Source organism: Echiichthys vipera (assembly GCF_963691815.1).
Source record: "Echiichthys vipera genome assembly, chromosome: 23".
Taxonomy (NCBI): Eukaryota; Metazoa; Chordata; class Actinopteri; order Perciformes; family Trachinidae; genus Echiichthys; species Echiichthys vipera.
The window spans coordinates 11,029,509-11,055,886 of NC_139848.1; the positions used below are offsets into that span (position 1 = coordinate 11,029,509).

General features: G+C 42.5%; 1 protein-coding gene across 1 annotated transcript; it reads right to left on the reverse strand.

The window, feature by feature from the left end:
* Positions 1–7,404: 7,404 nt before the first annotated feature.
* Positions 7,405–12,531, reverse strand: lig4 (ligase IV, DNA, ATP-dependent). The gene is made up of 3 exons (XM_083937831.1): positions 12,487–12,531; positions 9,114–11,184; positions 7,405–8,860 (listed from the first exon to the last, which is right to left on the reverse strand). The coding sequence occupies exons 2-3, from the start codon at positions 11,174–11,176 to the stop codon at positions 8,191–8,193; spliced, it is 2,733 nt and encodes a 910-aa protein (XP_083793957.1). The 5' UTR covers positions 11,177–11,184; positions 12,487–12,531; the 3' UTR covers positions 7,405–8,190.
* Positions 12,532–26,378: the final 13,847 nt, after the last annotated feature.

Consider the following 26,378-nt stretch of genomic DNA (forward strand, 5'->3'; position numbering starts at 1 on the left):
ATTTTGGGAACCGGCCGACTCCACCGTGGGGGCTCCTCTGCCGCAACAGTCATTGACGTGGGGTCCGCTTCGCGTTTTCTTCCCCTCAAATGTCAGGTGGTGGGTTGTCCCGGCTTGCCTTTGCGTTCAGCGGTAATTCCCATTAAAATGAGCGTGGGCCGGATGGGAAATTAGACGCTGGCGACCACGGGCCGCATCCTCCATGGCTGACCGGTGAAGCCGCTGTCCTCCCGCCCGCCCCTGAGCTCCGCGCCGCGCCGCTCCGCTCCTCTGCGTAGCCTCGACTCCGTTTTTAGAAACACTCCCCGACGCCTTTACGTTTTCCCCGGCCTCGGTCGTGCAGGGACAAGGGCGCTATCCTCTTCCAACATGGCGAAGCCGTGTGCCTTTGTGTCGGAGGATGGGCCTCGCAGCCTGGAACAGACCTCTTTTCTTTTTCAAGCCCTCGCCGTCTTCATCTCGCTGCCGTTGTCAAGTTGCCGCCATGTTCGCCAAGAGACGGTGTGTGTTTGCAGGAAGCCGCGTTAAGTCAGAGGCAATGACGAGCGCTATTTCCGGGTGTCACTTTCAAAATAAAGCTCACAGGCTGACGGGTTCTTTTTCTTCTTCTTCTTCTTCTTCTTCTTCTTCTTCTTTTTATTATTATTATTATAATTAATGTTAGTAGTAGTAGTATTATTATTATTAGTATTATTATTAGTAGTATTATTATTAGTAGTAGTATTAGTAGTGGTATTATTAGTAGTATTATTATTAGTAGTATTATTATTAGTATTATTATTAGTAGTATTATTATTAGTAGTAGTATTAGTAGTAGTATTATTAGTAGTATTATTATTATTAGTAGTAGTATTATTAGTAGTAGTATTATTAGTAGTATTATTATTAGTAGTATTACTATTAGTAGTAGTATTATTAGTAGTAGTATTAGTAGTAGTATTATTAGTAGTATTATTATTATTAGTAGTAGTATTATTAGTAGTAATATTATTAGTAGTATTATTATTAGTAGTATTACTATTAGTAGTATTATTATTAGTAGTAGTATTAGTAGTAGTATTATTAGTAGTATTATTATTAGTAGTAGTAGTATTATTAGTAGTTGTATTATTAGTAGTATTATTATTAGTAGTATTATTATTAGTAGTAGTATTAGTAGTAGTATTATTAGTAGTATTATTATTATTAGTAGTATTATTAGTAGTATTATTAGTAGTATTATTATTAGTAGTAGTATTATTAGTAGTATTATTATTAGTAGTATTATTATTAGTAGTAGTATTATTAGTAGTATTACTATTAGTAGTATTATTATTAGTAGTAGTATTAGTAGTAGTATTATTAGTAGTATTATTATTAGTAGTAGTAGTATTATTAGTAGTTGTATTATTAGTAGTATTATTATTAGTAGTATTATTATTAGTAGTAGTATTATTAGTAGTATTATTATTATTAGTAGTATTATTAGTAGTATTATTAGTAGTATTATTATTATTAGTAGTATTATTAGTAGTATTATTAGTAGTATTATTATTAGTAGTAGTATTATTAGTAGTATTATTATTAGTAGTATTAGTAATATTATTAGTATAAGTAGTATTATTATTGGTATTATTATTAGTAGTAGTAGTAGTAGTATTAGTAGTAGTATTATTAGAAGTATTATTATTAGTAGTAGTATTAGTATTATTATTAGTAGTAATATTAATCAATTGTATCGATGTAACAAATTGAAAATCGAATAAACTGCTCTATTCTCTTGAAGAAACGATAACGTCAGAGCCTGTCGATACCACGGTATTTGAAAATCGTGCCCCGGGGCAAATTTAGAACCGGGTTTCTGTACCCATCCTTAGTAACGAGGCCAGGAGTTGATACTCTGTGGTTGTGACGTGCACATTAGTAAATAGACATGAAATTCAAAGGATTATTAAAAAATAAACCTAATTAAAAAGAGATAAACTTTTCATTTCACCAGGAAGACCAAGGAGGAAGGAAAGGGGCCCTTTGAGTTATAGCTGCCCTAAATGATTCCTGTTTTGTTGCAGGTTTCAAGAATCACCACATTATGAGCAGTTCAACCGAGTGATTTTTACTACAGGCTATAGGAGGTGAAACCATCGAGTATTTCACAGCGGAAAAAAGTTCCAGTTAGACACATTGGAGAAAATAAACACAATTGTATGCAACAGGGAGTACTTTTCCGTACTTATCCCTTTAACCATCGTAGGACCCCTCAGATCTTGACATCCCTTGAGGGTCATATGGACCACTGATGTGGACTACCAGGGCCCAGCTTCCTCTTTGTTTAAAATTCAATTTTACTTATTTTATTGCAACTTTAGACAGAAATTGGCTAGCTGATAGTCAACAAATGTGCACTGTTCGGCTTTATAAAAGATTTTCAAAAAATAATGTGTATGTTTGACGCACAACATTATTACCTTTCATATAGAAATTGTACAAATAGTTTATTTACAGTGCCAATTCATAACAAAGGTTATCTCAGGACACTTTACAGAGTAGGTAAAGACCACACTTTATGACCTTTTTATGGTTTACAGAGACCCAACAATCCCCCCTTGAGTACACAGTGGTGTTGAAAACCTTCCCTTTAACAGGCAGGAACGAACAGACCCAGCTCTGTGGAGGACGGACATCTGTCTGCACTGGGGAGGAAGAAAAGGAGAGAGAAAGAGGGAAAGGACGGACAGATGGACAGAGATACACAAAGACAGACAGAGAGACACTCCCAGAGAAGCAAGCAACCACAAAAGTAACAGAAACAATAATAATATCTATAGTTATGTGAATATGACTTATATATCCATAGAAGTTAATATAGCAGAATAGTAGAAACAAGCACAGCTAAGGTGATAGAATATGACAATGATAATAAGTATGGTGGTAAATATGATCAGTGATGAGTCGTGGTAATAAAAGCTGTGATACAATGAGATTTATTAGTGAGGATGTTTTTATGGCTACAGATTTTATAATTTATAAAACTAATGATAGTTTATATGAGTAACAGTGATAAAAGCAGCAGGAATCATCATGCAGGACCATGGCAGCAGGCACCACCACGATCAGCAGAGACCTGCGAGACGACAGAGCACAAACAACACCGGGGAACAAGTTGAATTAGTAACATGCATTAATGAGACATGAACGATACAGACAGAGAGGATGTTCAAAGTCAGTTGCATATTGTATTTTATTTTGAAGGTCAGATCGCCGAGCATCCGGTGTTGTGCCATCTAATCTATGCTCCCTGACAAACTTCTCCATCTCTGACGTTATGCGCGCGCATCGCAGACACCGCATCCTTCGGTACCAGAAATGTTGTGTTTCTGACTTCAAAACAAAAGCCTATGATGTCAGTCACTAAAAGAAATACTTTCTCAGCTATTTAGGTCGATAATGCAAAAATGTATGAAGAAAAAACCAAACACTTAAAGTAAAAGAATGCAGCTGTACAAAAAATAAGACACAATTAAACATGCCGAGAGAGAGAGAGACTATGTGATACAGGTTTTATTTTGAAAATCTATTGATTTTTGCCTATATTGTAGCTGTCTTGACACTGTCAGACAGGTTGGGACTCACCTGGTTGGATGGAAGGATGTTCTTATCAAAAGGAAGGAGCCTGTTTCCCCTTTAAAGGACAAAACCATGCATTTAAAGGTTTTCGCTTATTTATAATCAAGTTTCTACAGCCACCAAATTCCAAATGCACGAGCAGGTGTTGTGTTTTCACTTGCTCACAGTTGTTTCTGCAGGACTAATCCACCCGCCGAGACTTTTATTTTTCCTTTAGTATGTTATTGTTTCACAGCAATGCAATGCAGATGTTTAAATCAATGAGTGCATACAACTCTGACAGTGATTAAAGCAGACAGGATGTTTACTCCAGGTAGGGAATGAGTCCTGACCCCAAGTGAAGGAGTTCAAGAACCTCGGGATCATGTTCACGAGTGAGGGGACGATGGAGGGTGAGTTTGGCCGGAGAATCGGAGCAGCGGGGGCGGTGCTGCAGTCGCTCTACCGCACCGTTGGGACGAAAAGAGAGCTGAGGAAGGCAATGCTCTCGATCTACATGTCAATCTTGGTTCCTACCCTCACCTATGGTCATGAAAGCTGGGTCATGACCCAAAGGACTAGGTCGCGGGTACAAGCGGCCGAAATGGGTTTTCTCAGGAGGGTGGCTGGAGTCTCCCTTAGAGAGAGGGGGAGAAGTTCAGCCATCCGTGAGGAACTCGGAGTAGAGCCGCTGCTCTTTGTGTTGAAAGGAGCCAGTTGAGGTGGTTCAAGATCATCTAGTAAGGATGAACCCTGGGCGCCTCCCTAGGGAGGTGTTCCAGGCACGTCCAGCTGGGGGGAGGCCTCGGGGAAGAGCCAGGACCAGGTGGAGAGATTATATCTCCACACTGGCCTGGGAACGCCTCTGGATCCCCCAGTTAGAACTGGTTAATGTGGCCCGGGAAAGGGAAGTTTGGGGTCCTCTGTTAAAGCTGCTGCCCCCGAGACCCGACCCCGGATAAGAGGCTGAAGATGAGATGAGATTATATGATGTTTATTCGAGCTGGTCTCAGTTCTCTGCAGGTAAAGAAAGTAGTGTGACGGTTGGGAATCAGCAGCCGCCTCGAAGGTGGGTAAACAGTTTATAGTCTGACACATTTTGCATTAATGTAAAGTGTATATGATTCATCATAAAGGGGCTAAAATCACATGCTAAAATTGCAAAGAGAAGTGCGAGCCATTCATTAAATACAGTTCCTCAACTCAAAGCTATATTTGCAGTTTTTCTAATTTGAGTAAATACTCTGTGGAGTTCTCCTGCTGCTTTTTTTTTTCAGGGATGGGATAACAATTGATTTCATGGAAGGCTTGTTCTTAGCTTGGTTCCCGAACTGAGGGTCGGGGCCCCCACAAGTGGCAAGAAGATAAGCCTGAGGGGTCGCAAGATGCGTATGGGGTTGGAGCTGCACAAAACACGCTGTAATAAAGCTCCACAAAGTTGATTTCTTTCAAACTTTCCTCTATGATTTGCTATTTTTAGTGACTTACCGGATGATTTTACCTCCTCAGACCTGGAAATACACTAAACGCTCTAAGAAGAAGAAGAAGAAGAAGAATTCCTTTATTTGTCCCGCAACGGGGAAATTCAATTGTTTCACTCTATTATTGTTATTCATGTTACACACACACAGGCCCGAAATACACACACATGCACAGACAGGACCTATATACATGCAATTAATGGAGAGATGTTGGGTGTTCGGTGCCTTGCTCAACAGCATCTCGACAGTGCCCAGGAGATGAACTGGCACCTCTCCAGCCACCAGTCCACGCTCCATTCATGGTCCACACAGGGACTCCAGCATGCGACCCACCGGTTCCTAGCCAAGTCACCAATGGACTGAGCTACTGCCGCCCCACAAAGCATGCTAGCTCAACTTAGCATACAGACTGGGAGTAGAGGAAAGCAGTTAGCTCGACTGCGACTGAAGGTGCAGGCACTCACATCCACTCAGTCGTGATAAGTGGCTCCACGATGGAAAAGGGTTTTGGGCAGAGCGATCTCTCTTACTCTCAGAACAGTTTGCTTTGAAGCAAATAGGAGTTTTTCAAAATGGGGTTCGTACATCCAAGACATTTCCACATCGACCAGTTTTCCAGATCTAGATGTTGGTCAAATATATACAAATATTTATGAACTTTATGAGGTAAAATATGGAGCTTGAATCCTCTGTTGCATTGAATGAATGTCCCCATTGCCGTGCTAATTGCTGCAGGCCGGCCCGCCCTGCAGCTACGAGCCTCTGTTTGGTCTCTACAGGAGCTCATTTATGTCAGCTCAAAGCGTGCAGCTGCTGGTTGTCTAGGGTCCGCTTCCAAAACCATTCGTGTCTGCTTGTGTACCGTCTCTCCATTAGCTACGGCAAAGCCTAATTAGGGCATTTATCCCATTAGGACTGGTATTTCTGCAATGCTAGCTTTCAGCAGCTGTTTATTAGCCGCATCCCCGGATCCTTTGGACTGATCCTCAGCTCCTGGGAGGACCAACAGTTAGACTTTTCAAGACCAACAGTTGTGCTGCAGCGACACACATCACACACACACACACACGCACACACACACACACACACACACACACACTTGAATAAGCACTAGTTGACTACCTCTAATTAACGCTTGTCAGTCAAACACTCACTCTGCATCACCTGGAAATAGTCCAGAGTGGGCGATGGGTGACAGAGTGCTTACTGAGGCACAATATCATTTTTTTTGTAGCCAGTAAATAAGATTATTTTGCTCTCAACTATTTGATACTTTTGTGTTGTTTTGGACAAAACTCTTCCATTAGCTAAAGACATGAACGTCTTAAAGGTAGAATTTTAATTAATTTGGTTAACAAAATGAAAAACGCTACAGGGAACAATACGTGTCGGCGAGAGCTATTATTCACAGTATATGAGTATATACCTCATCACTTTTACTTTGAAAATGTATTCATACGGCATTTACGTGCAACAATTCCCAGGACACCACAGGCAAGCTACCTGCGCCCTAGAGACGGTGGTAATGAAGGTTATAACACATCAACGAGTCCCACGGCACGTTGGTGACATTTTTGTCAGGAAAAACACGGTCACATCTTTGTCGGGGGGCCTTGAGCTGAACCAGTTTTAACGTACCCCCGTGGTGTTCCTCGTTCTCTCTCTGCCAGCTGAGTGCACACCGAAGAGCTGAGGCAAAGGCCAAAACAAGACTCCAGTCACAACGGTTCATTATTTTGAACAAAGATGTTTATTAGAGTTGCGCTTAATATTTGATTAAACAGGCATACAAGCATAAAGGCACAGATCACAAAAGGAGGGCTAAAAACAGCTGTGGGGGTTTAAAGAAGTAGGCATTCAGGAATTAAAAAGACACTATTCAGTTGCACTGTGGGAAATGTAGGATTCAGGGCGTACGCACACTGTCCTTCCGCACCGCGACCCGGGCTTTAGGGTACTTGTCCCCCCTCCCTTTCCCCCCCGCGCCCCAGCCCCGTTTGTACTCACACTGCCAGGGCCGGCCAATGCTTCTTGCTGTCCATACGCCATCACGCCGTAACACGTCACACGCATTGATCGCGTGTGTGGCTTTGTTTACAAATCTTTCCATAGACCTCGGAGTTTTTGTGCGTCTTGTCGACTGTTTTTGAATATTTTCATCCGACCAAATCTGCAGTAAACACTCCACCTCCACATCACACCAACGTGAACCTTTCACCGCCATTGTTGTTGTTGTTAAATGTCCGCGCATGGTCCGTCCTTCTATTTACATGTCCGAACAGGCGGACATAACGCTACTGCCGTAGGGCTCGTGCTCGTACACGTGCGCACGCTCGTGCTCGTACATGTGCAAACGGCTCCGCTAAAGCCCACCTCTTTCAAGCGGGCCGCAGACGGCCCGCTAGCCGCAGTTATGTGCGGAACGGGTGCACTCACACTGCTTAAAGGTACTAGGCTTTAGCTGAAAAAACGGTTTTGGCCCCGGCCAGAAGGACAGTGTGAGTGCGCCCTCAATGTTTTTGGAGATTGACTGAGACTAAAGTCAGGATATTTGGTTCCTGCTGCATGGATTTGGACCATTTACCTCCCCTAATTTGATGTAAGTGCAACACTAAATTATAATACTATATCAGTATTATTTAGTGATTATTATATCTAAAGACAGAACGCCATAAGAGGAGGAAAAGCAGCATTGTTCTTCACCGAAATAAGCATAGTTATCAAAATGAAATCCCTCGAGTTGTTAAAAACTAATAATGAAATGATTAATTCGTTTTTGCAACTGCATACTTCATGATGCAAATCTTACTTTAAAAATTTTAAAAAGCAATCACTGCCTACTGGCAACTTTTACAGCAGCCTATTTATTAAAAACAGCCTTAATCACTCAATGAGAAACCCCTGAGAAGTAAGATCCCTGTGCAGAACGGTTTCTTTTGAATCGCCGATCTCACACTTAACAGTGGTTTTGACTGCCGTTTTTATTTACAGACTTTTATTCAATTGTTTATTGCTAATGTTATTAAAAATGAGTTATTATTATTAAAATTATTATTTAAAACGCTAGCTATACAAGTATTTGTCTTAGGTGTCGACTTAAATCTTGTGCATATCGCTAGAAGATCCTTCAGACTAAGTAGTCAGAGTCATTCATCAGATACCCTGCTTTGATCGAATCGCTCACCCATGATTCTTTTACAATCTTGAACTTCTTCCTAAAGCAGCGCCTCAGAGTCCTCAGATCCAGAAGTCTTGTTTCCTCTGTGATAATAACATGAGTGACTCCTTCCTTTAACTTTTGCACCACCGTCCCTCCATGGTAGCGGAACTCCAGCCCCCTGATGTCCAAACAGCTGGCAGGTATGGCAGTTTCAGGCTCCCCTATGTCAGCGTAGCTGTCCATGTAAGCCTCGAAGGGTCTGAACATGCTGGTGGGAAGGTCCTCCCAGCCGTAACGCTGCTCCACCTGGCTGACGTTCACCGTCGCAGGCGTGTCCGCGTCGCTGATCCGGCCAAACACCTCTCTCAGCTGCTGCTCGTCCGTGTCCACAAAGTAGCTGTCGCCGTAGCTGTCGTACTCCTTCCCGAAGTGTTCCCTGGTGGAGGGAGACATGTGGATCATGTGACGTGGTTGCCATGGGACCACCTCCTTCTGGTCCAGGCACTCCAGCAGCCAGGCTGCCCACACCACGTCTTGCTGGTCGGACGAAACCAGGTTCTTCACTCGCATGTTCTCCACTCCGGCAATCACACAGTAGGTGTCCCGTCCCGGGTTTTGAACCACGATACCTCCACAGCTAGGAGAGGATGACACCAGGAATCAGTTAAATGTTTATTTAGGACATTTAAGGACTATTGACTATTTGACTTTTGTAATAATAAATACCACAATCTTTCTTTTATAAAGGAAACATGCATTTTATTGTTGCTGGAGCATTACTTGTTATGGTATGACCAGTAGCTTATGGTGGCTAGTGTTAGCTAACTTTAGATAGATACTGCTGTTTAACATAACTTTAACTTTAAGTCACTCAGACTTTTTCATATTACCTGGCCACACCCTTTTCCAGCTCAGCCTTGGGGTGATCTTCTGTGCCATTCAGGATACAAAACTCCACATCCTCGAACATATCCGTCTCCTTGGTAACCCCAGAGAGGTCCTGGGGCTTGAAGTGGTCGACGATCCCGACCACCTTCTTGGCTTTGGCCGGCAGCTTGCGCTTCTTCTTTTGCGGTTCGTTGCCATCGATGTGAAGGTGCCGCGAGGCAAGTTTCCCAGACGCCTTACCTCGGAACTGATCCAGCTCTGCCAGAGTCATGCACTGGTGCCACTCCTTGTCATCGCGGATCTTCTCGATCCTGGGGAAGCGCAGGGTGCAGTTGGTTTTATACATGTCGCTTCCGACTATTTCAGCCGCCCTGACCTGGATGATGATCGAGTTGCAGGGTTCGATGTAAACTTCCGGTTTCTCTGTTCCACACAAGATAGAGGCTGGTGGGTCATTTTTCCGATAGACTTTCCAGTGCTTTGCTAGTTTTAAACCAAGGTCATACAGCTCCTTCATGGTGTAGCCAGAGCCAATACGGCACAAAGTGTGGAATATTGAGGGTTTCTCTCCGGGCTTTGGAGCTTCAGCAACAGCACATAGAAAATGGGACATCATACCACCCCGTCTCCCTTTCCCCCAGTACCCACCAACAATCAGCAGGTCAAGCTCATCCATGAGGCCATCTACGTATTCTGGCTTTATTTTCAGCCATCCCTCCCCCCGCTTGTCAGGTTTGTAGATGGACAAAGGATCCTTCACCATGATCCCCTCTTCTCTGCTGTCGATGGCGTCATTGAGGGCATTCACAACCTCCTGCATGGTTCTGGCATCGGCCTTCGGCACCAGGTGTATCCTTCCCTTGACTGGAGAGAAAACCGTCTGAAGGGTCTCCAAGCGCTTCTTCAGTGGTTCCTTGCCAAGCTTCTGGTCGTTGACTAACAACACATCAAAAACGCAGAAGCACGTCTGTAACTCAGAGTCGTCCATTAGTCTCTTGATGTCGAATTTGCTCCCTTTCTGCATGAAGGCCTCTGTGGTCGGATTGTACGCCATCATCTCACCGTCGAGGATGCAGTTTACAACGTGGCTTTTAAAAACGTTGTGGATGTAAGGAGTCAGTGAGCCTTCCAGTGGGGATCCTCCAAACTGCTGGGTGTATTCAAAAGCATTTCGACTGTAGTACTTGTACACGTCTCCGTCTTTGTGGAGCTGTATACGCTCTCCGTCCAGCTTGGTCTGGATGTAAAAAGGGCTGTTTCCCATCTGTTTCTCCACATTGCGGATGTTCGCCACAGCTGCCAACATAGGCTTGAAAGCAGAGAAGAGTCCGATAGAGACTTCGCTTAAAGACACCAAGGGGTCGTGGAGCTGCTGGCAGACCTTGTTTAAATCGGTGCTGACGTTATAGAGCTCAGCAGCGTCTGGGTGGAAGACCTGGAGAACAGTTTCTTTGCTGATCCCGAGCTTCATGTCCTTCAGAATCATTCTGATGAGCCACTTTTGCTCGAGAGCCGAACTCTGGGTGATCAGGTGCAGCAGACTCTTTTTCACGAGATCCTTCTGCTTGCTAGCGTTGTTGATAGCTACAGAGTCCAGAAAGTCGTTGACCTCTTTGATGCTGAGCTCTCCTTGGCTGGTGCACCGTTTCTTCAGCACAAAGTACGCCATGCCGGCAAAGTCTCCGGCTTCTCCTTGGGATGTAGTCGGAGCGCGGTAGTTCAATAGTTTATTGGCTTCCGGGCCATTCTTTGGAAGGCCTAATACGTCAATATACAGTTTAGCCAACATGCTCTCTTTGATGCCATACGCCATACGTTCTCGTTCGAAGGATGGGACTATGAGGCGCATAGCTGGGTAAAAAGAGTCTGTTGTTTTGGGGTTGTCTTTGTGGAGCGCGGTATGAAACTTCCTCCATGACTCAATGAAATCCCCAAAGATCTTAGATTTATCTGGACGGAGTTTAGACTTCTGGATTTTCTCTAAAGTGGTACAAAGGTGAAGGAAAGGAACCTTATCTGCTACAGAGGACTGACCTGCAGCATCACTTTTGGACGTTCCCTCCATGGTGAAATCTGAAATACACGACAAAGATCTAAATCAGCCTAATAGTAGCAACTATTTTGATAATTGGATAATCTTTCAATATTTTCTCAAATGTTTGTTTCTGTTTTAAGGCTTTTGAAATGTGACCATTGATGCTTTTCTTTGTCTCTTGTGGAAGTAAATTTGAAAATGTCTTTGGGAAATTGTCAGGGCATCACTATTTTATGACATTTAGAGACCAGCTGTAATTATTTGGACTCTTATTGTTATTGTATGTTTTCAAAGGGATGTTTAAGTGTCCTATCAAGGTCCAAAAGTGACAAATTAAAAATATTTGCGAGACACATTAATTAATTCATTCATTCATCTTCAACCGCTTGTCCCTGTCGGGGTCTCGGGGGGCTGGAGCTAATCCCAGCTGACTTTAGGCTTGAGGCGGGGTACACCCTGGACAGGGCACATAGAGACGAACAGAGACAGACAACCATTCACACCTACGGGCAATTTTAGAGTCATCAATGAACCTAACACCTGCATGTCTTTGGACTGTGGGAGGAAACCGGAGAACCCGGAGAAAACCCACGCAGACACGGGGAGAACATGCAAACTCCACACAGAAGGGCCCCAGCCAGGATTGGAACCAGGAACCCTCTCTCTGTGAGGCAACAGTGCTCCACCGTGTTGCCCGCGAGACACATTTTTGTATGAAAATTAAATTGATTCTGAAGAATGAACAGGGTGTACAAAACCAAAATAAATGATTAAGAGGCTAATCTAAATAGATTTATGTTATCTTACTTACTGCTTGCAGACTGGTCCACTTCACATGTTCAGACATGTCTCTATATAAATAACAAGAGCTATTTTAGCCTGACAACTTGAACCAAACAGGGTTTAAAAAGTATTACACTCAACACTCATATGAATTAAATCACCTTGTAGTGGTTATTAGCTACAAATCCGTCGTTTGGTTAAGGTATTTAAAAACATTTGTGGCTTCTACTGCCAACTGCATGGTTAGACAATTTTCAAAATAAAAGCATCTGTTGTCATTTGACGTCTGTGTCGCACACATAGGCGTGTCTGTCCAAATTTATCAGCATTTCCCGACAAACAGGGCATTAGTTAAGATTTATTTTTGTTTATTTAATGGCGTATTCGGTTCACACGCAACAAAACGATGAAATGAATTGAGCATTACATGTTTGTCGCGCTTTCATTTTGAAAACAGACCGTCAAAGTGAAAATGAGCAATGTGCCGCTTCATTTAAGGAGCGTTAATGATTAACATTAATATTATAATAATAATAAATGTCCGTTTTTAGTCTTACCTTGTTATTTTGATCAGTGGATGTCAGCCTGCTCATCAGAGCTACATGTTGAACACTTCCTCATACTCAGTGGGGACCTGCAGAGAAAGCGTTCCCCTGGAAACAAGAGCGGAACGTTTGTTATTCATTCACTAAATTGCAGTTTTCTTTTTATGCATTTAATCCGAAATGTCTCCTATTATTATTATTATTATGATTATTATTGTTATTATTATTATTATTATTATTATTATTATTATTATTATTATTATTATTATTATATTTACTTATTGTTATTTTTTATTGTTTTTAAATATTGCTTTTATTATTTTATTTTGTTATTATCATTATTATTATGTTTTCTATCATTTCATTTTGTTACTATTATTATGACTCATAATAGTATTATTTTTCTATTGTTAATATTAATATTATTGTTGTTATTATTATTATTATTATTATTATTATTATTATTATTATTATTATTATAATCAATTTCAATTCAATTCAACTTTATTTACAGTGCCAAATCATAACAAAAGGTTATCTCAGGACACTTTACAGAGACCCAACAATTCCCCACAGGCAGGAACAAACAGACCCAGCTCTATGAAGGACGGACATCCGTCTTGACCGGTTGTGGAGGAAGAAAAAGAGAGAGAAAGAGAGAAATGACGCACAGGTGGACAGAGAGAGACAAAGACGGACACAAAGACGGGCACAAAGACAGACAGAGAGACACTTCCAGATATGCAAGCAACCACAAAAGTAACAGTAACTATAATATTATCTATAGTAATGTGAATATGACTCATATGTTATGGCATTCATTAAAGCAGAATAGTAGAAACAAGCACAGCTAAGGTGACAGAATATGACAATGATAATAATTATGGTGGTAAATATGATCAATGATGAGTAGTGGTAATAACAGCTGCCATAATATTACTGATGATGTTTTTATGGCTACAGATTTAATACATTTTAAAACTAATGATAGTAATAGTGATAATAGCAGCAGGAAGCGTCATGCAGGACCACGGCAGCAGGCACCACCACGATCAGCAGAGACCTGAGAGACGACAAAGCACAAACAACTCCGGGGAAGAAGCTGAATTAGTGACATGCATTGATGAGACATGAATGATACAGACAGAGAGGAGAGAAGCTCTGAGTATCAGGAACAGTGTTATCCTCCTGCAGACTGGGCCTATAGCAGCATCATTAAGTAACAAAATCAGCTTATATGTGTGTGTTGTAGTTCTAATGTTCATCAGTGTAGCAAAAAAGTGAACTTTGTGTGATCTGCTGTCAGATTAAACACAATATTTCCCTCTAGTCTACCCTGTATTTCTACTCCTCCAGTCACCAGCAGAGGGCGAACATCAGCTGCTGTAGTGCTGAGGAGGTGCAGGCATTGAGGTTGTTTACCATGATGGAGCCAGCAGTAAGTAGTAAGCTGGTAGTAAAAGATAGGCACGCACGCTTGTTGGCCACAAAAGTGCGTTTCTCTTCACAACAACGAATATGACATATTTGGCTCAGAGTCCTCTGGCAGCAGGTAGCAGTGATAAAACCTCCCTGGTAGGTCATTAATGCAGTAACACTGATTTGACAATAATTAGTGGTGATTATTATGATGATAAACCAGATGGGCCTGGGATCATTTTATTTCAGTACAACAGGGAAAACAACAAAGAACGCAGAAATGTTTTATATAAGTAAGAAGTATAAAGATTTAACAGGCCATAATCTTTACTGTAACAGTTAAGGCACACAAATACTGGCATATTGTCATTAAGAAAATACAAATAACACATATTTGCTGCTGTTGTATCATAGAGCGGCTGTATCAGACAGCCGCTCTATGATACAAATAATGCATTTTATATATTATATCTGCTTATTATAGAGAGTATAGTCCTGGTTTTGGGTCTTAGTCAACAACAACAAAAAGTACCAATCAGCCATTTTGTCTGGACAAAACAGGCCTGAATACCTTATGAAGAAGTATGATCTACAAATACTGACACATTTGGCCTGAACATGGCCTAATAGTTGTTCCACTGAGCTGACATGTGATGGGTTCGGTCATTTAAGGCTGCACAAATGCATTTGCCGCATGGTCATGTTTGGATAACAGCTTCATGACTTTTGACCTTGTGTTTTGTTTCTATTTCAAACTTGTTTTGACAGTCGCACCATTAGGTGGCAGCTGGTTTAATGACAAGTACACGCCCGAAAAATCATGCCAGTAATGTCTTGTTCCCAGTCGAAAGGTATCTGCGGTGTGTAGGTTCAACAAACACCGATACTTGGGAGGGACTCTTAGTCATTTATTTGGACGGCAGCTTCAAACAAAACAGCAAATCTCTTCTCGTGTTGTGCTGCTCAGTCACTGATCCTAACCTTTGACCCACACGTGAGTGAGTGTGTGTGTGTGTGTGTGTGTGTATGTGTGTGTGTGTGTGTGTGTGTGTGTGATAGTGTGTGGAAAGGGACACTTACCTTCAGGGATCAATAAAGTGTCTCACTAGTAATTTATTTGAATGTTAAAATGGACCCACAATAGATAAAATAACAGTTTGCACATTGGCTGAAGGCCCTTACACGGGAAAATACCAAGAACACAACTACGTTTTTTTTAAACACACAAAACAAAACAAAAAGATCATAAAGGGCATACAGTATATGACCAACAGAAAAGCATCTATAAAGGCGAGCATACATTTTGCAGATACAAAACCAACATCACCATAACGAGGAAGGACATGTATCTCAGACAGCGTCTTTATACCGACTTACAACATCATTCAGCCAAAGTGATGTCTTTTTAATAATGAAATACTGTACCTCCAGGCTCATTTTGATTGTTTGTTCATTGTTTCCTGCTGCCAACAGGGGGCGACCTGTGCCTGCGCAGGAGGAGCTGTACTGCTGAGCCCTGAGTCACACGGCCAGCCAGGGTTTTTTACTTCTACTGATGCTGCTGCTGCTGCTGCTGCTGCAGTGGAGGATCCTGGGATATGTGTGGAGGGAGGGAGGAAGTCCATTTGAAGCTACTATGTGCTCCAGCAGTGAACGTGCTGTGTTTTCGCTTCACACACACAATGCAGTGCAGTGGAGGGGAAAGCTGGCCGACTGGCTGCTTACACTGTACAGTATATCTGTGGACAGTATGTGCATGCACCTGTGCTCATGTGGGAGAGTGGGTGATCCTGTGCAGGCTGCAGCATAAGCACCCCCCCGACACACACTCACTCTGCAGTAAACGGCCTGTCGTGCTGTCATGCAGCAGGCAGTAGTGTTACATAAGCCCTGCTGGATGTGCTGCTGCACTGCAACTAGCAGCGACCTACAAGACAGTAAACAACTGACGTCACTGCTTCCGTGGCATGCATCAGCTCGCACAGGGATTGAGGAGGAGGGAGGAGGGGGGGGGGGGGGGGGGTAGGACTGTGTAAGATTTTGGCATGGGAGCACATAGGGAAAGACAGGGAATTGGGCAGAGCAATAGAGCTAAAATCCCCTCTCGACATGGCCGACAGCCCCCTCAACAGAGTAACTTGTTTGTGATGTGTGGCCGCAGAGACAGTCGTAAACGCTTCCCGTACCCTGCTGGTTGCTGACACAGTGTGAAATATGTTTGCCAAAAGGCTTCCCATTGATTATTTCAATGATTGTACAGTGTTTCATAGAGGACACTAATGTGGTGAATCCAGCGTCCAGTCAGCGCGGCAGCAGAGGAAGCCGAGGGAATGAGTTGGTAAGCAGACAGGAGAGTCCAGTGAGCAGGGATTCACGCAGCACAGGGAACAAACACACATCGGATAACAGCGTAACGCAATTCCTGAAATTCAGTTATGGCTTTTGGTTTTAGTGTGTCACCCCAAGCCACCCCTATGAAACATTTCTAGGGGCTCCACTGGTAGAGTCACTACAGATGAGGTCTGAGCTAAATACCATGGAGACTGAGCCAAACATCTGGCGCTGAGTGGAGGAAAGCCGATGTTGGTAATACCGTGGGTAGATGAGCTGATTGTAGCCAGGTGTGTTGGTAGGCCGGGTCCAGGTTAACGTCAGGACAAGAAGAGGGACGAACCGGGGACATGGGAGACATAAGGAGTGGGGAACACAGGAAAACATTTGGTATGAGGCCAGTATAGCACAGCAGCTGCAGATGTTGACTCGGAGGCTAACGCTGACATACATAGTCATAAACACAAATGCAGCGTGCATATGAGAGCGTGTTTTCAGTACAGTATGTACCCATTCGGACGGTGCCTAACGTGTGTTCCCAGCAGTTGTTTTATAAACAGAGGTGGAAAAAAAAACAACTTCTACGCACTTGCCAAAGCCGCTTTTGATGCACCGCCGCCTCAAGCCATGATTGAACTCCTCACCACATAATCTTACACAAACGTCAGGAGAGATGAGGACAGGGAGATCCTGTTCACCTCAATTGCAGAGCACAAAATATTGTGCTTTCTTTTTTTTTTTTTCTTCTCAGCTGGCAGGGTGAGCCAGACAGTACCCAGTGACCTTCCACTAAAATTAGATCAGCTTCACACATCACTGCCACTCCACACTGGGATCTGCTCATTAATAGCTATCTGTCTGTCCGTCTCTCCCCCCCATCACAACGCCCTGCTATACACGCTGTGTCATAACAGCTCTCCCTCTCTGTTATGAAATTGAATTTCCGATCAAATCCCTGACCGTTCTCTGTTTTCATCAGACTGACCGGATAGCCGGCTGAACTGTGCAGCGGGCTTGCTCTGTTACATCATGTGCCATAAAAGCAGAGGGGTCAAAAGGTCGCCATAGGAGCCTTTCAGTGACCTGGCTTCAGCCTTGGTTTGGGTTAAAGAATGAGAAAACAGCCCTTGCAGCATTAAAGGGAAGCAGGTGGACTGACAAAGAGGGTCAGGGTTAGATAATAAGAAAATAGTCAGTCTGTTAAATACTGACTTATTAATAATTGCGAGGGAGAAGTGAGGTCTGTCCGTTATTACGTCCACTTTAACCTCTTTTTGACCAAGACTTTTTGAGGGCCGGTTCAGAGCTGGTACCCAATCTTGAACCAGTTCTTCCTGTTTTGACGGCCAAAGAACCGGCTCTCGGTCAGGAAAACTGGTTCCACAAAGGCACCGACTCTTTGCTGGTCTTGAACCGGCACCACAAAGTCTTGCATGCATTAAAAAATGTTGTGATTTTAGAATTTGTGTATTTTATTGCTGTTTTTATGTCAAAATTAACAACTTTTCTAACGAGACATGTCTTCTTTAGTGTTCTTAATTAAAATATTAAGTAAGTAAGTAAGTAAGTAACTAACAGATTAAGTTAAGTTTTTTTAAAATGTTACAGTTATACACAATACTTATACACAGTTCCTTTTAGAAAATCGAAGAACTACTAACAACTCGGCAAGCATAAAGATGTATATACAAGTGTGTTGTTCTGCTTGAAGTGGGCATTAGCATTTCTGGGGAAACCTCAGACGTATACAGTGATGAATGGCTCTCTAGCCTGTGGAAAAACGGGTCCTGAGAAGGTTTCCAAGTAGAACCACCAGTGAACCAGCACCAGCACCAGCCCAGCACTAGAACTAAGTCTGGGTTGGTCGAAAAGGGGTAATAGGGAAATACTCATCATGTAGAGATATCATTACATCGCGCTAGATCCAATCTGCAAAGGCACAGGAGGTGTCACAGGAGCTAATTAACCCATGGAAAACCATGTTGATGGGTCCATTATCAGCATAGATTTGTTTGCGAAGAGAGGTGTTGGCCTAATGGCACACACTCTCACACCTAAGCCTTTCTAGATTGGCCATTTTGCTGTTGTTAAATTTAAGTTCTGCTTTTGACACAACTGATCACGGCATCATAATGTATTCCTTTAAACCCTGAGCTGACACATCAGGGTCTGCATTTCATTGGTTCTAAACCTTACATGAGATTTGTAGTCTCCAAATGGGAACTATATTTCTGGGATGCGGTGTGCCTCAGGGCTCCGTTCTCAGGTTTCATATATTTTCCTTCTATATGCCTTTATTGTACACTGTACTGTATGTGGATGATACACAGCTTTATATTTCAGCAAATACTTTTATTTCTATATTTTTATTGCCTTGACATAAAAATCAACAACGAATCAATAAGGCTTTGTGTAACTGAGATAATACAGAATACAGAAATTGTAATTACAGCCACTCTATTAGAGATCATTCTTTCTATTCACAAACTGTTTAAAGTTACCACTCAGCACCTGGAACATGAGTCATTGTGAAGTCAGTCAGCTGATTGTCAAATACAAACCAGACTTACCTGTCCTCTCAATAAACATGGAGTGCTACCGTTTATATTACTATTGTTTGTGTGACTGGTTAAAGCAGGGAGGATGTCATGGATAAGTCGGTGAATACACTCCATCCCATTCTGCTTATCTTTTGTGTAATAGAAGATGTAATAAACACACTCAAATATATCTTTTCCGTGTATTTATTACATTTGAAAGACAACCAATTAGCATTTTTGACCATATGGATAACATGTTTATTCACATATGTAATCTGGGTTGAGCTATTGAAGAAAATAATCAGTAAAAATATCAATAAAAACATCACATATCAGTATTTTTTACAATCAAATAGTGTGCATGTACTCATACGGTAGCTCACATTCACATTTTTACCATGGTGGCTATAGAATCAGTCACAAAGAATATGCATGCATCTTAAACAGCTCAGAGCAGTTCAGGTAAAGTGCCTCCTGCGTCCTCATAAAGGCACCTTAAAACGTGCACTTGATGAGTTGGCATTTATATTGCCAGGCGTCTCTGCCAGTAAGGTCATTTTATCGATCACACTGTGCTTTGAACATTGTGACCACAGTCTCATTATCCAGGTGTTTTCGCTGAACTCCATATCTGATAGAGCTTTCTGAGCGATAACGCACGACGAGTCACCTTCTCTTACTGTTATGATGTCACATCCGAACTTTAACACATACGGTACCAGCAGCCGCGCGGGGAACACAACAAGACAGCACCCCTCCAAAAGCATCTTATGCAACACTGAGCTATCACCGGCTTTAAGCTACTGCTCAAAAACAACTTATTACATAACGTTCAAATTAATGACCCGGCAATGTTCTGAGGGAGTGTGACATCTTGTTGGACACGGGAGTCAAACTTTGATTCAAACCAGGGAATGGTGCCAAGATAGTAAGCTGTGAAGTTTGATCTTGAATAGTGTTAAATGGGACGTGAGCTTTGGACCGTCCTGTTCAGAGTAGTTACCTTCCTGCTAGGTCGTTTACCTTGATTAATCTGTTTATTGCCTTTACTCTCTCAGTGGTACGTTACCTAATGCGCCAAACATACAACTTCACTGGCCTCACTTCCGATCATTTATGCTCCTTTGAAATGTTAATGACAGGCCAGGATTGATTGCTTTGTTAAAGAAATCAATGTAATGTAATGTGCCTACAGGGACCATTAATAAATGATGGCTGTTTTTCTTTTCTTCAGGCTGTGACTGTGGACCTCGGCGCTTGGTGCCAATCTGAGACACTTGGCACTCTCCGTAATCCAATGAGCAACTGGAGCAACTACAATCTGGTCATTTGTAAACAAACATTTACTCACAGCCTCTCTCTGGCTGGCCTGTCTGCAGAACTGTCTGCATGGTTTTGGAAGTGCAACTCCGTGCGCATACAGGTCGGTGATACTGTTTGTACTGTAAAGTCATAAATGATGAACATTTTTTCCCATCAGCATCTGATCACAGCCCGTACAACCCCATAAGGAAGCAAACAACAAACAACAAACATTAAGCTTCTTTTGACTGATGCTGAAATAACACTACTTCTTTTATCAAAGTCTTATAAATTAATGGTTAATAAACGTTTGCCAGGTTGGTTGTTCTCCTCCTTATTAATAAAGGTCGATCTGCTTTAAATTTTTAATCCGTCTGATTGTTCGCTGAACACCTCTGAGCAGCAATTGTCCAATCATACCTTAGCAACCGTAACCAGGCACAGCAGGCCTGTCAAGCTTTCGAAGTGTAAGAGTTTGATTTAGCAGTGTGTTTATCTGCTCTAATATAAGCCCCTTGTCAACATGTACAGCTCGTAACCAAGCATTGAACGTATTATTAATAAACAACATTAGTTAGTAGCTAGGCTATGTTAGAAATTCCCAATGCATACGTGTCATGAAACGAAGTAAAAAGTAAACAGGTGTACCAGCTTCATGCAGTGAGGCACCACCAGTGCACAGAGAGTTTTCTAGCATGTAAGGCAGTCTCTTGAATCTCCTCAATTATAAGGGCACCTTAGGGGGGACTTCATATCGTTTTCTCCACTGGAAGGACACCCTAGTGGACAATTCATCATGTCTTCTCCACTGGAAGGACACCCTAAAGGGCACTTTATCATGTTTCCTTGATTGGAAGGGCACCCTAGAGGCTACTTCATCTTGTTTTCTCCACGAGAAGGACAGCCTAAAGGTTACTTCATCTCGTTTTCTCCATTAGGGGGACACCATACAGGGTACTTCATCTCGTTTTCTCCATTAGGGGGACACCATACAGGGTACTTCATCTCGCTTTCTCCATTAGGGGGACACCATACAGGGTACTTCATCTCGTTTTCTCCATTAGGGGGACACCATACAGGGTACTGCATCTCGTTTTCTCCACAAGAAGGGCACCCTAAAGGGTACTTCATCTTGTTTTATCCACGAGAAGGACACCCTAGGGTACTTCATCTCGTTTTCTCCACTGGAAGGACACCCTAGTGGACACTTCATCATGTCTTCTCCATTTAAAGGCACCCTAAAGGGCACTTTATCATGTTTCCTTGATTGGAAGGGCACCCTAGAGGGTACTTGATATCGTTTTCTCCACTGAAAGGACACCCTAGAGGGTACGTCATCTCGTTTTCTCCACGAGAAGGACACCATACAGGGTACTTCCTCTCGTTTTCTCCACGAGAAGGAAACCCCAGAGGGTACTTCATCTCGTTTTCTCCACGAGAAGGACACCCTAGAGGGTACTTCCTCTCGTTTTCTCCACGAGAAGGACACCATACAGGGTACTTCCTCTCGTTTTCTCCATGAGAAGGACAGCCTAAAGGTTACTTCATCTCGTTTTCTCCACAAGAAGGGCACCCTAGAGGGTACTTCATCTCGTTTTCACCATTTGAGGGGCACCCTATAGTGAGCACTTCATCATCGTTTCTCCACTGGAAGGGCAGCCTAGGGCACTTCATGACATATTTTTAAATGGAAGGGCAGCCTAGAGAAAACTTTATCATGCTTTTTTAGGTAGGTAGGTCTTGGCAAATGGATACTTGTGCAGGTATAAGTGTCAATAAAGCTGTGCTTGAAGGGTCCTGTGTTCCATCAATAAACAAAAATAAAATAAAACCATCAAAGTGGCTGACTTTTCTCTGTGACAGAAAGTAGGTTGCTTACTGGCCCAGGCTACAGTTAGCTGTTTCCATAACAGTAAGCTCTGTTCACCTCCCATATCTGGTTTTCTCCTCAGTAGGACAAAAACAGGTATCAAGTCCATGTTTTGTTGGAAAAAGAGAATTTTGGAAGTTGACTGCAAAACAGCCATTTAACCGCTCCACTCATCATAACACATGCAGGCATGTCTTATTTTAGTTGTGTAAGTAAGAGCCACATAATGAAAGTTCACACTGTGTTTACATCACACTTGCCATTAATACTAAGATAATCTCATGTTTATTTTGCTCGTTGGACACCTCGGTGCAGCCTATCACAGCTCTCCATGAGGTGTGCCTTGATTCCACAGCTGGTCATGTAGTTATTTAGCATTCTGCACCTGGTGTTGATGTGGCTGGATGGATGTTTGGATCTTTGTTCGCAGCTTTATCTGCATGTTTGCATGCAGCACAGCGTATATGTGGGTCTCTTGCACAGGGCTGGATACGGTGGTAAGGTTTTGGGTACAGCATCTTTGCGTGCCAACGCTCTCCAATAAGCCCCTCTGAATGTGTGTCTCCGACTCTGTCCCGTTCTGTAAGCTTTAGCCTCGTGGCTGGCATGTTTGATGGATGATTTACTTGGCTGCTACGCACGCAAACATACCCCTGGTGTGACCTCAGTTTGGAGGGTGTTGTGCTGCAGAATTCCTATAAACACTAACTATTCCCACTATTATGATTGGGCCTGCTTTTAAACTTCTGCAGACAGCTACTGGTGAAAAGGTCAGGGCATATGGGCTCATACCAGTCCATAGGAAGTAGGTGGCTCAAGTCCTCGATGACTAAATGAACAGAACCTCTATGGTGTTGCTGTCACATTAAAAACCTCATGCGCCACACCAACATAAGAAGGAATTTCTATCTTAGTCAAATATATGATTTTGTATTGTTTTAGACTGTATGTTCAACTGGTATTCAAAGCAAACTTGCAACATGTCTTTTATTGTTTTTGACAATGGTTACATACATATATTTGTCACATGTGTGTTTAATACACTGATGTGTCTATGTGGAAAGCTTACAAGCCACGACCAATTGATACCCTTTGATGTAGGTTGGTGTGTTTTAGGGTGTTTCTGAGCAGTCTGACCCACACCAGTATGAAGCCACAGAGGAGCAGCCGAATGGGTTCCATAAATAGTAACCTTCGGAAAGAAATATTGATCCTGTCCGCATGTCAATAAGACAATATACAACAAAAATACGTCAGTGGTACGTTTTCAAGCAAACATGAAGGGAAATTTCCATAGATGGAACTGATTCTATAATGGCAACACACTCACTGGCTAACAACGCCTGAGGTGCGTGTGTTTCCACTCTGTGTGTGTGTGCGTGTGTGTGCGTGTGTGCGTGTGTGTGTGTGTTAGAGTGTTAGTGTGTGTGTGTGTGTGTGTGTGTGTGTTTAGCATGCATAAGCTGAGTGGGCCTTTATCTTTGTTGTGTGACCGTAAAAGCCTGGTTATTGGTCGTAAAAGTGCACGCGTCAGGACACAGTGAGCTCAGACGGGTGTAAGACCTTAACACTTATGTGTGCTGTGTGTGCTGTGTGTTTGTGTGTGTGTGTGTGTGCTGTAGAGGTGTGCACACAGGGTTATGTTATTTATTCGAGTACAGTTTGGATATACTGTGTGCGACACCAGAAAGGCTATGTCATTAAGCTGTTTGTCTGTGTGTGAGTCAGTGTGGACATTTGTGTGTGTGTGTGGTGTGTGTGTGTGTGTGTGTGTGTGTGTGTGTGTTGCCCGGTGACCCAGGTAACGGAGTGACATGTACTTTCTGATAGATTAAGCCTTACATAACTCCGCATTCCACTCAGCAGGTAAACAAGCACCGGGACTAAGGTCAAAAACAGCGAGGTACCGACTCGACTACGGAGCCAGATGCCGGAGGCTGGAGCCGATCTGAGCCACAGTGACCCACATGCACACAAACTCAAGCTGTCGTTAAAATCTGTATGGCTTAGAAAGCTCAGTAATCAACTTGAACTGTAAGCACCCATTTGCGTAGTCGGTTAATTGCCCCTGTAGTACAGTGACAGTCGACACTGGAGGTGGAGGAATGCTGAAAGAAATATCCCTACATGGTTTGATTGTAGTTGAAATATCTTCAGCCATAATTTGAATACTTCTCCAGATTCTTCTTTCAAACACTGCTTTTCGAAGGTCCCATTTTGTAAAAAGTGCGACATCATGTCTTTTTCTAGCATGGAACGGTTTGAGGTGATGTAAAAATACTGTGAATTGTATCAAAATGCTCAATCCACAGAGAAATACACACAGCCTGTATTCAGAAACTGCATTTAAATGAGCCGTCAGGACTTCGGCACAGTTGTGATGTCACAAATATACTATATAAAGGTAGAAAGTGCTGCTACATTGCACTTTAAGTCATTCCCCGGCTGCAGTGACGCTACAGAGATGCTGAGAGCACAGATGGGAAAGGAAGGAATGCTGACCAATCAGAGCAGACTGGACTTGTTCAGAAGGAGGTCTTAAAGAGACAGCACTTTAAACGGGGCATTTGAGTCAGATTAAAACATGTTCTAGTAGAAGACCAAAATGAAATGTATAACCCTGAAAGTGAGAGTAATATGGAAGAAACCGATTAAATATTTTGAGCTATATATTGAATATGAAGCTAATCCAGGAGTGATGCTAGCTTAGCATAAGACTGGAAGCAGGGGAAACAGCTAAAATAAGGTAAATAATTGTGTGTTGGGCTTTAAAAGTAGCCGTCCAGTCACAAGTTCTGCAACTGCCCTGAAGTGGAACTGTGGCTAATAAAAGGAAGTAGATGGATTTCCTCATTTGGCAGTGTAGTGAGTACCAAACGTTTAGGGGAAAGTTCACATAAGTCTGGATTTAAAGGGGAATTTGAAAGATGCAAACAAAGCCTGCAGGCTACGGAGCGAGCCTGAAATCATTCTTCTCGACACACTCGACCTAACGGAAAGATAAGATCATTGTTACTGTAGCGAGAGGGGAAACTCAGACTCAAACAGAACAGGCTTTCACAAACGCAGACTGACAGGTTACATTACAGGACAACAAGCTGATTACATTTGTATTAAATACACAGATGGCCGTCATGCAGACATCCCCATTTAAGCATTACTCAGAGCGTTAAGGCTCGAATACTGACGCAGACCCAAAGGCGGAGAATAGGCTCAGAGGCAGCCGCAGTGCCGGTTTCACGGCTCTCCTTTACAGATGCAGGAGCCTCACTAATACATTTAAAGAGCCAAGATTAGAAACAGGTATAGGGGTGAAACAAGATTTGGACTCAAAACTGGAGGGATGACACAGTATACATGGCACGCTTTGAGTCCCAATTCCCATGGAAATAGAGCTTTTAAATGACAGAGATTGTTCCTCAGTTTGTTCTGGGAGGGAAAATACTGATTGACATACAGAGACAAACACACAGACAGGGTGAGTTCATCAGTACGTGTGCCTCCACGTCAGTTTTTAAAGTCAAAATGAAATGAAAATGTATCTCTGTGGTGTTAGTTTTGAAGGTTTTCGTTGCCACTGTACTCTACGGGGAATTGTTGGGTCCATGTAAATCATAAATAAGTCATAGAGTGTGGTCTTTACCTACTCTGTAAAGTGTCCTGAGACAACTTTTGTTATGATTTGGCACTATAAATAAAATTGAATTGAATTGAATTGGCATATTTGGTTTAAAAATGGGGTTTTCCAGTTGGAAGGAATTCTTAGTCACATTTTTTTGGTATATGTAATTTGTATGCACATTTTGAGAAGCCGTCGTTGTTAAAACTTCCTCAGTTGCCAGGGGGAAAAAAGTTTACACTCGCTTGATGTGGTTTTATGCTTTGCCGAAAAAGAGTTCATGCAGTAGCTGTTTCCGCTTCCTTGACATTTTATGAATTTGTCTTTGTCTCTGGACAGCCGATACTAGCTAACACGAAAGAACAAATCAAACCCAACTGAACCGAAGTCCTGGAGATCTCTCTCACTTTTGCATTTTCATTCCATTATTCCACTTTTTTGCGACATTTCAAAGGGTTTGCTTCAAATCCGCATGACGATTGAATGGAAACTTGTGTCGTCATATACCTTTTTGGTATTCTGCTGACGGATTGTTAAAAACTGATACAGAATATTTGGATTGAAAAGAAAAACTGAGTAAAAGTAGCGCTGCCTACAATGCAATATAAATAATGCAGATGGAATTAGATTCATGCGTGATTCTGTAAAACCAACGTCTTTTGTGGCTTTTAGGTCACCAGCAGTATCATCCCACAGTGAGTCAGATTGGTTGTGTGTTAAACTGCCATGCTCCGCCTTATAGGCTTAAGCTAATGCCTCATTAGCATCAGTGTCTCGTTGACTCCGCTCTGAAACCTCATCCTCCTCCGCTGCAGAGGACCTG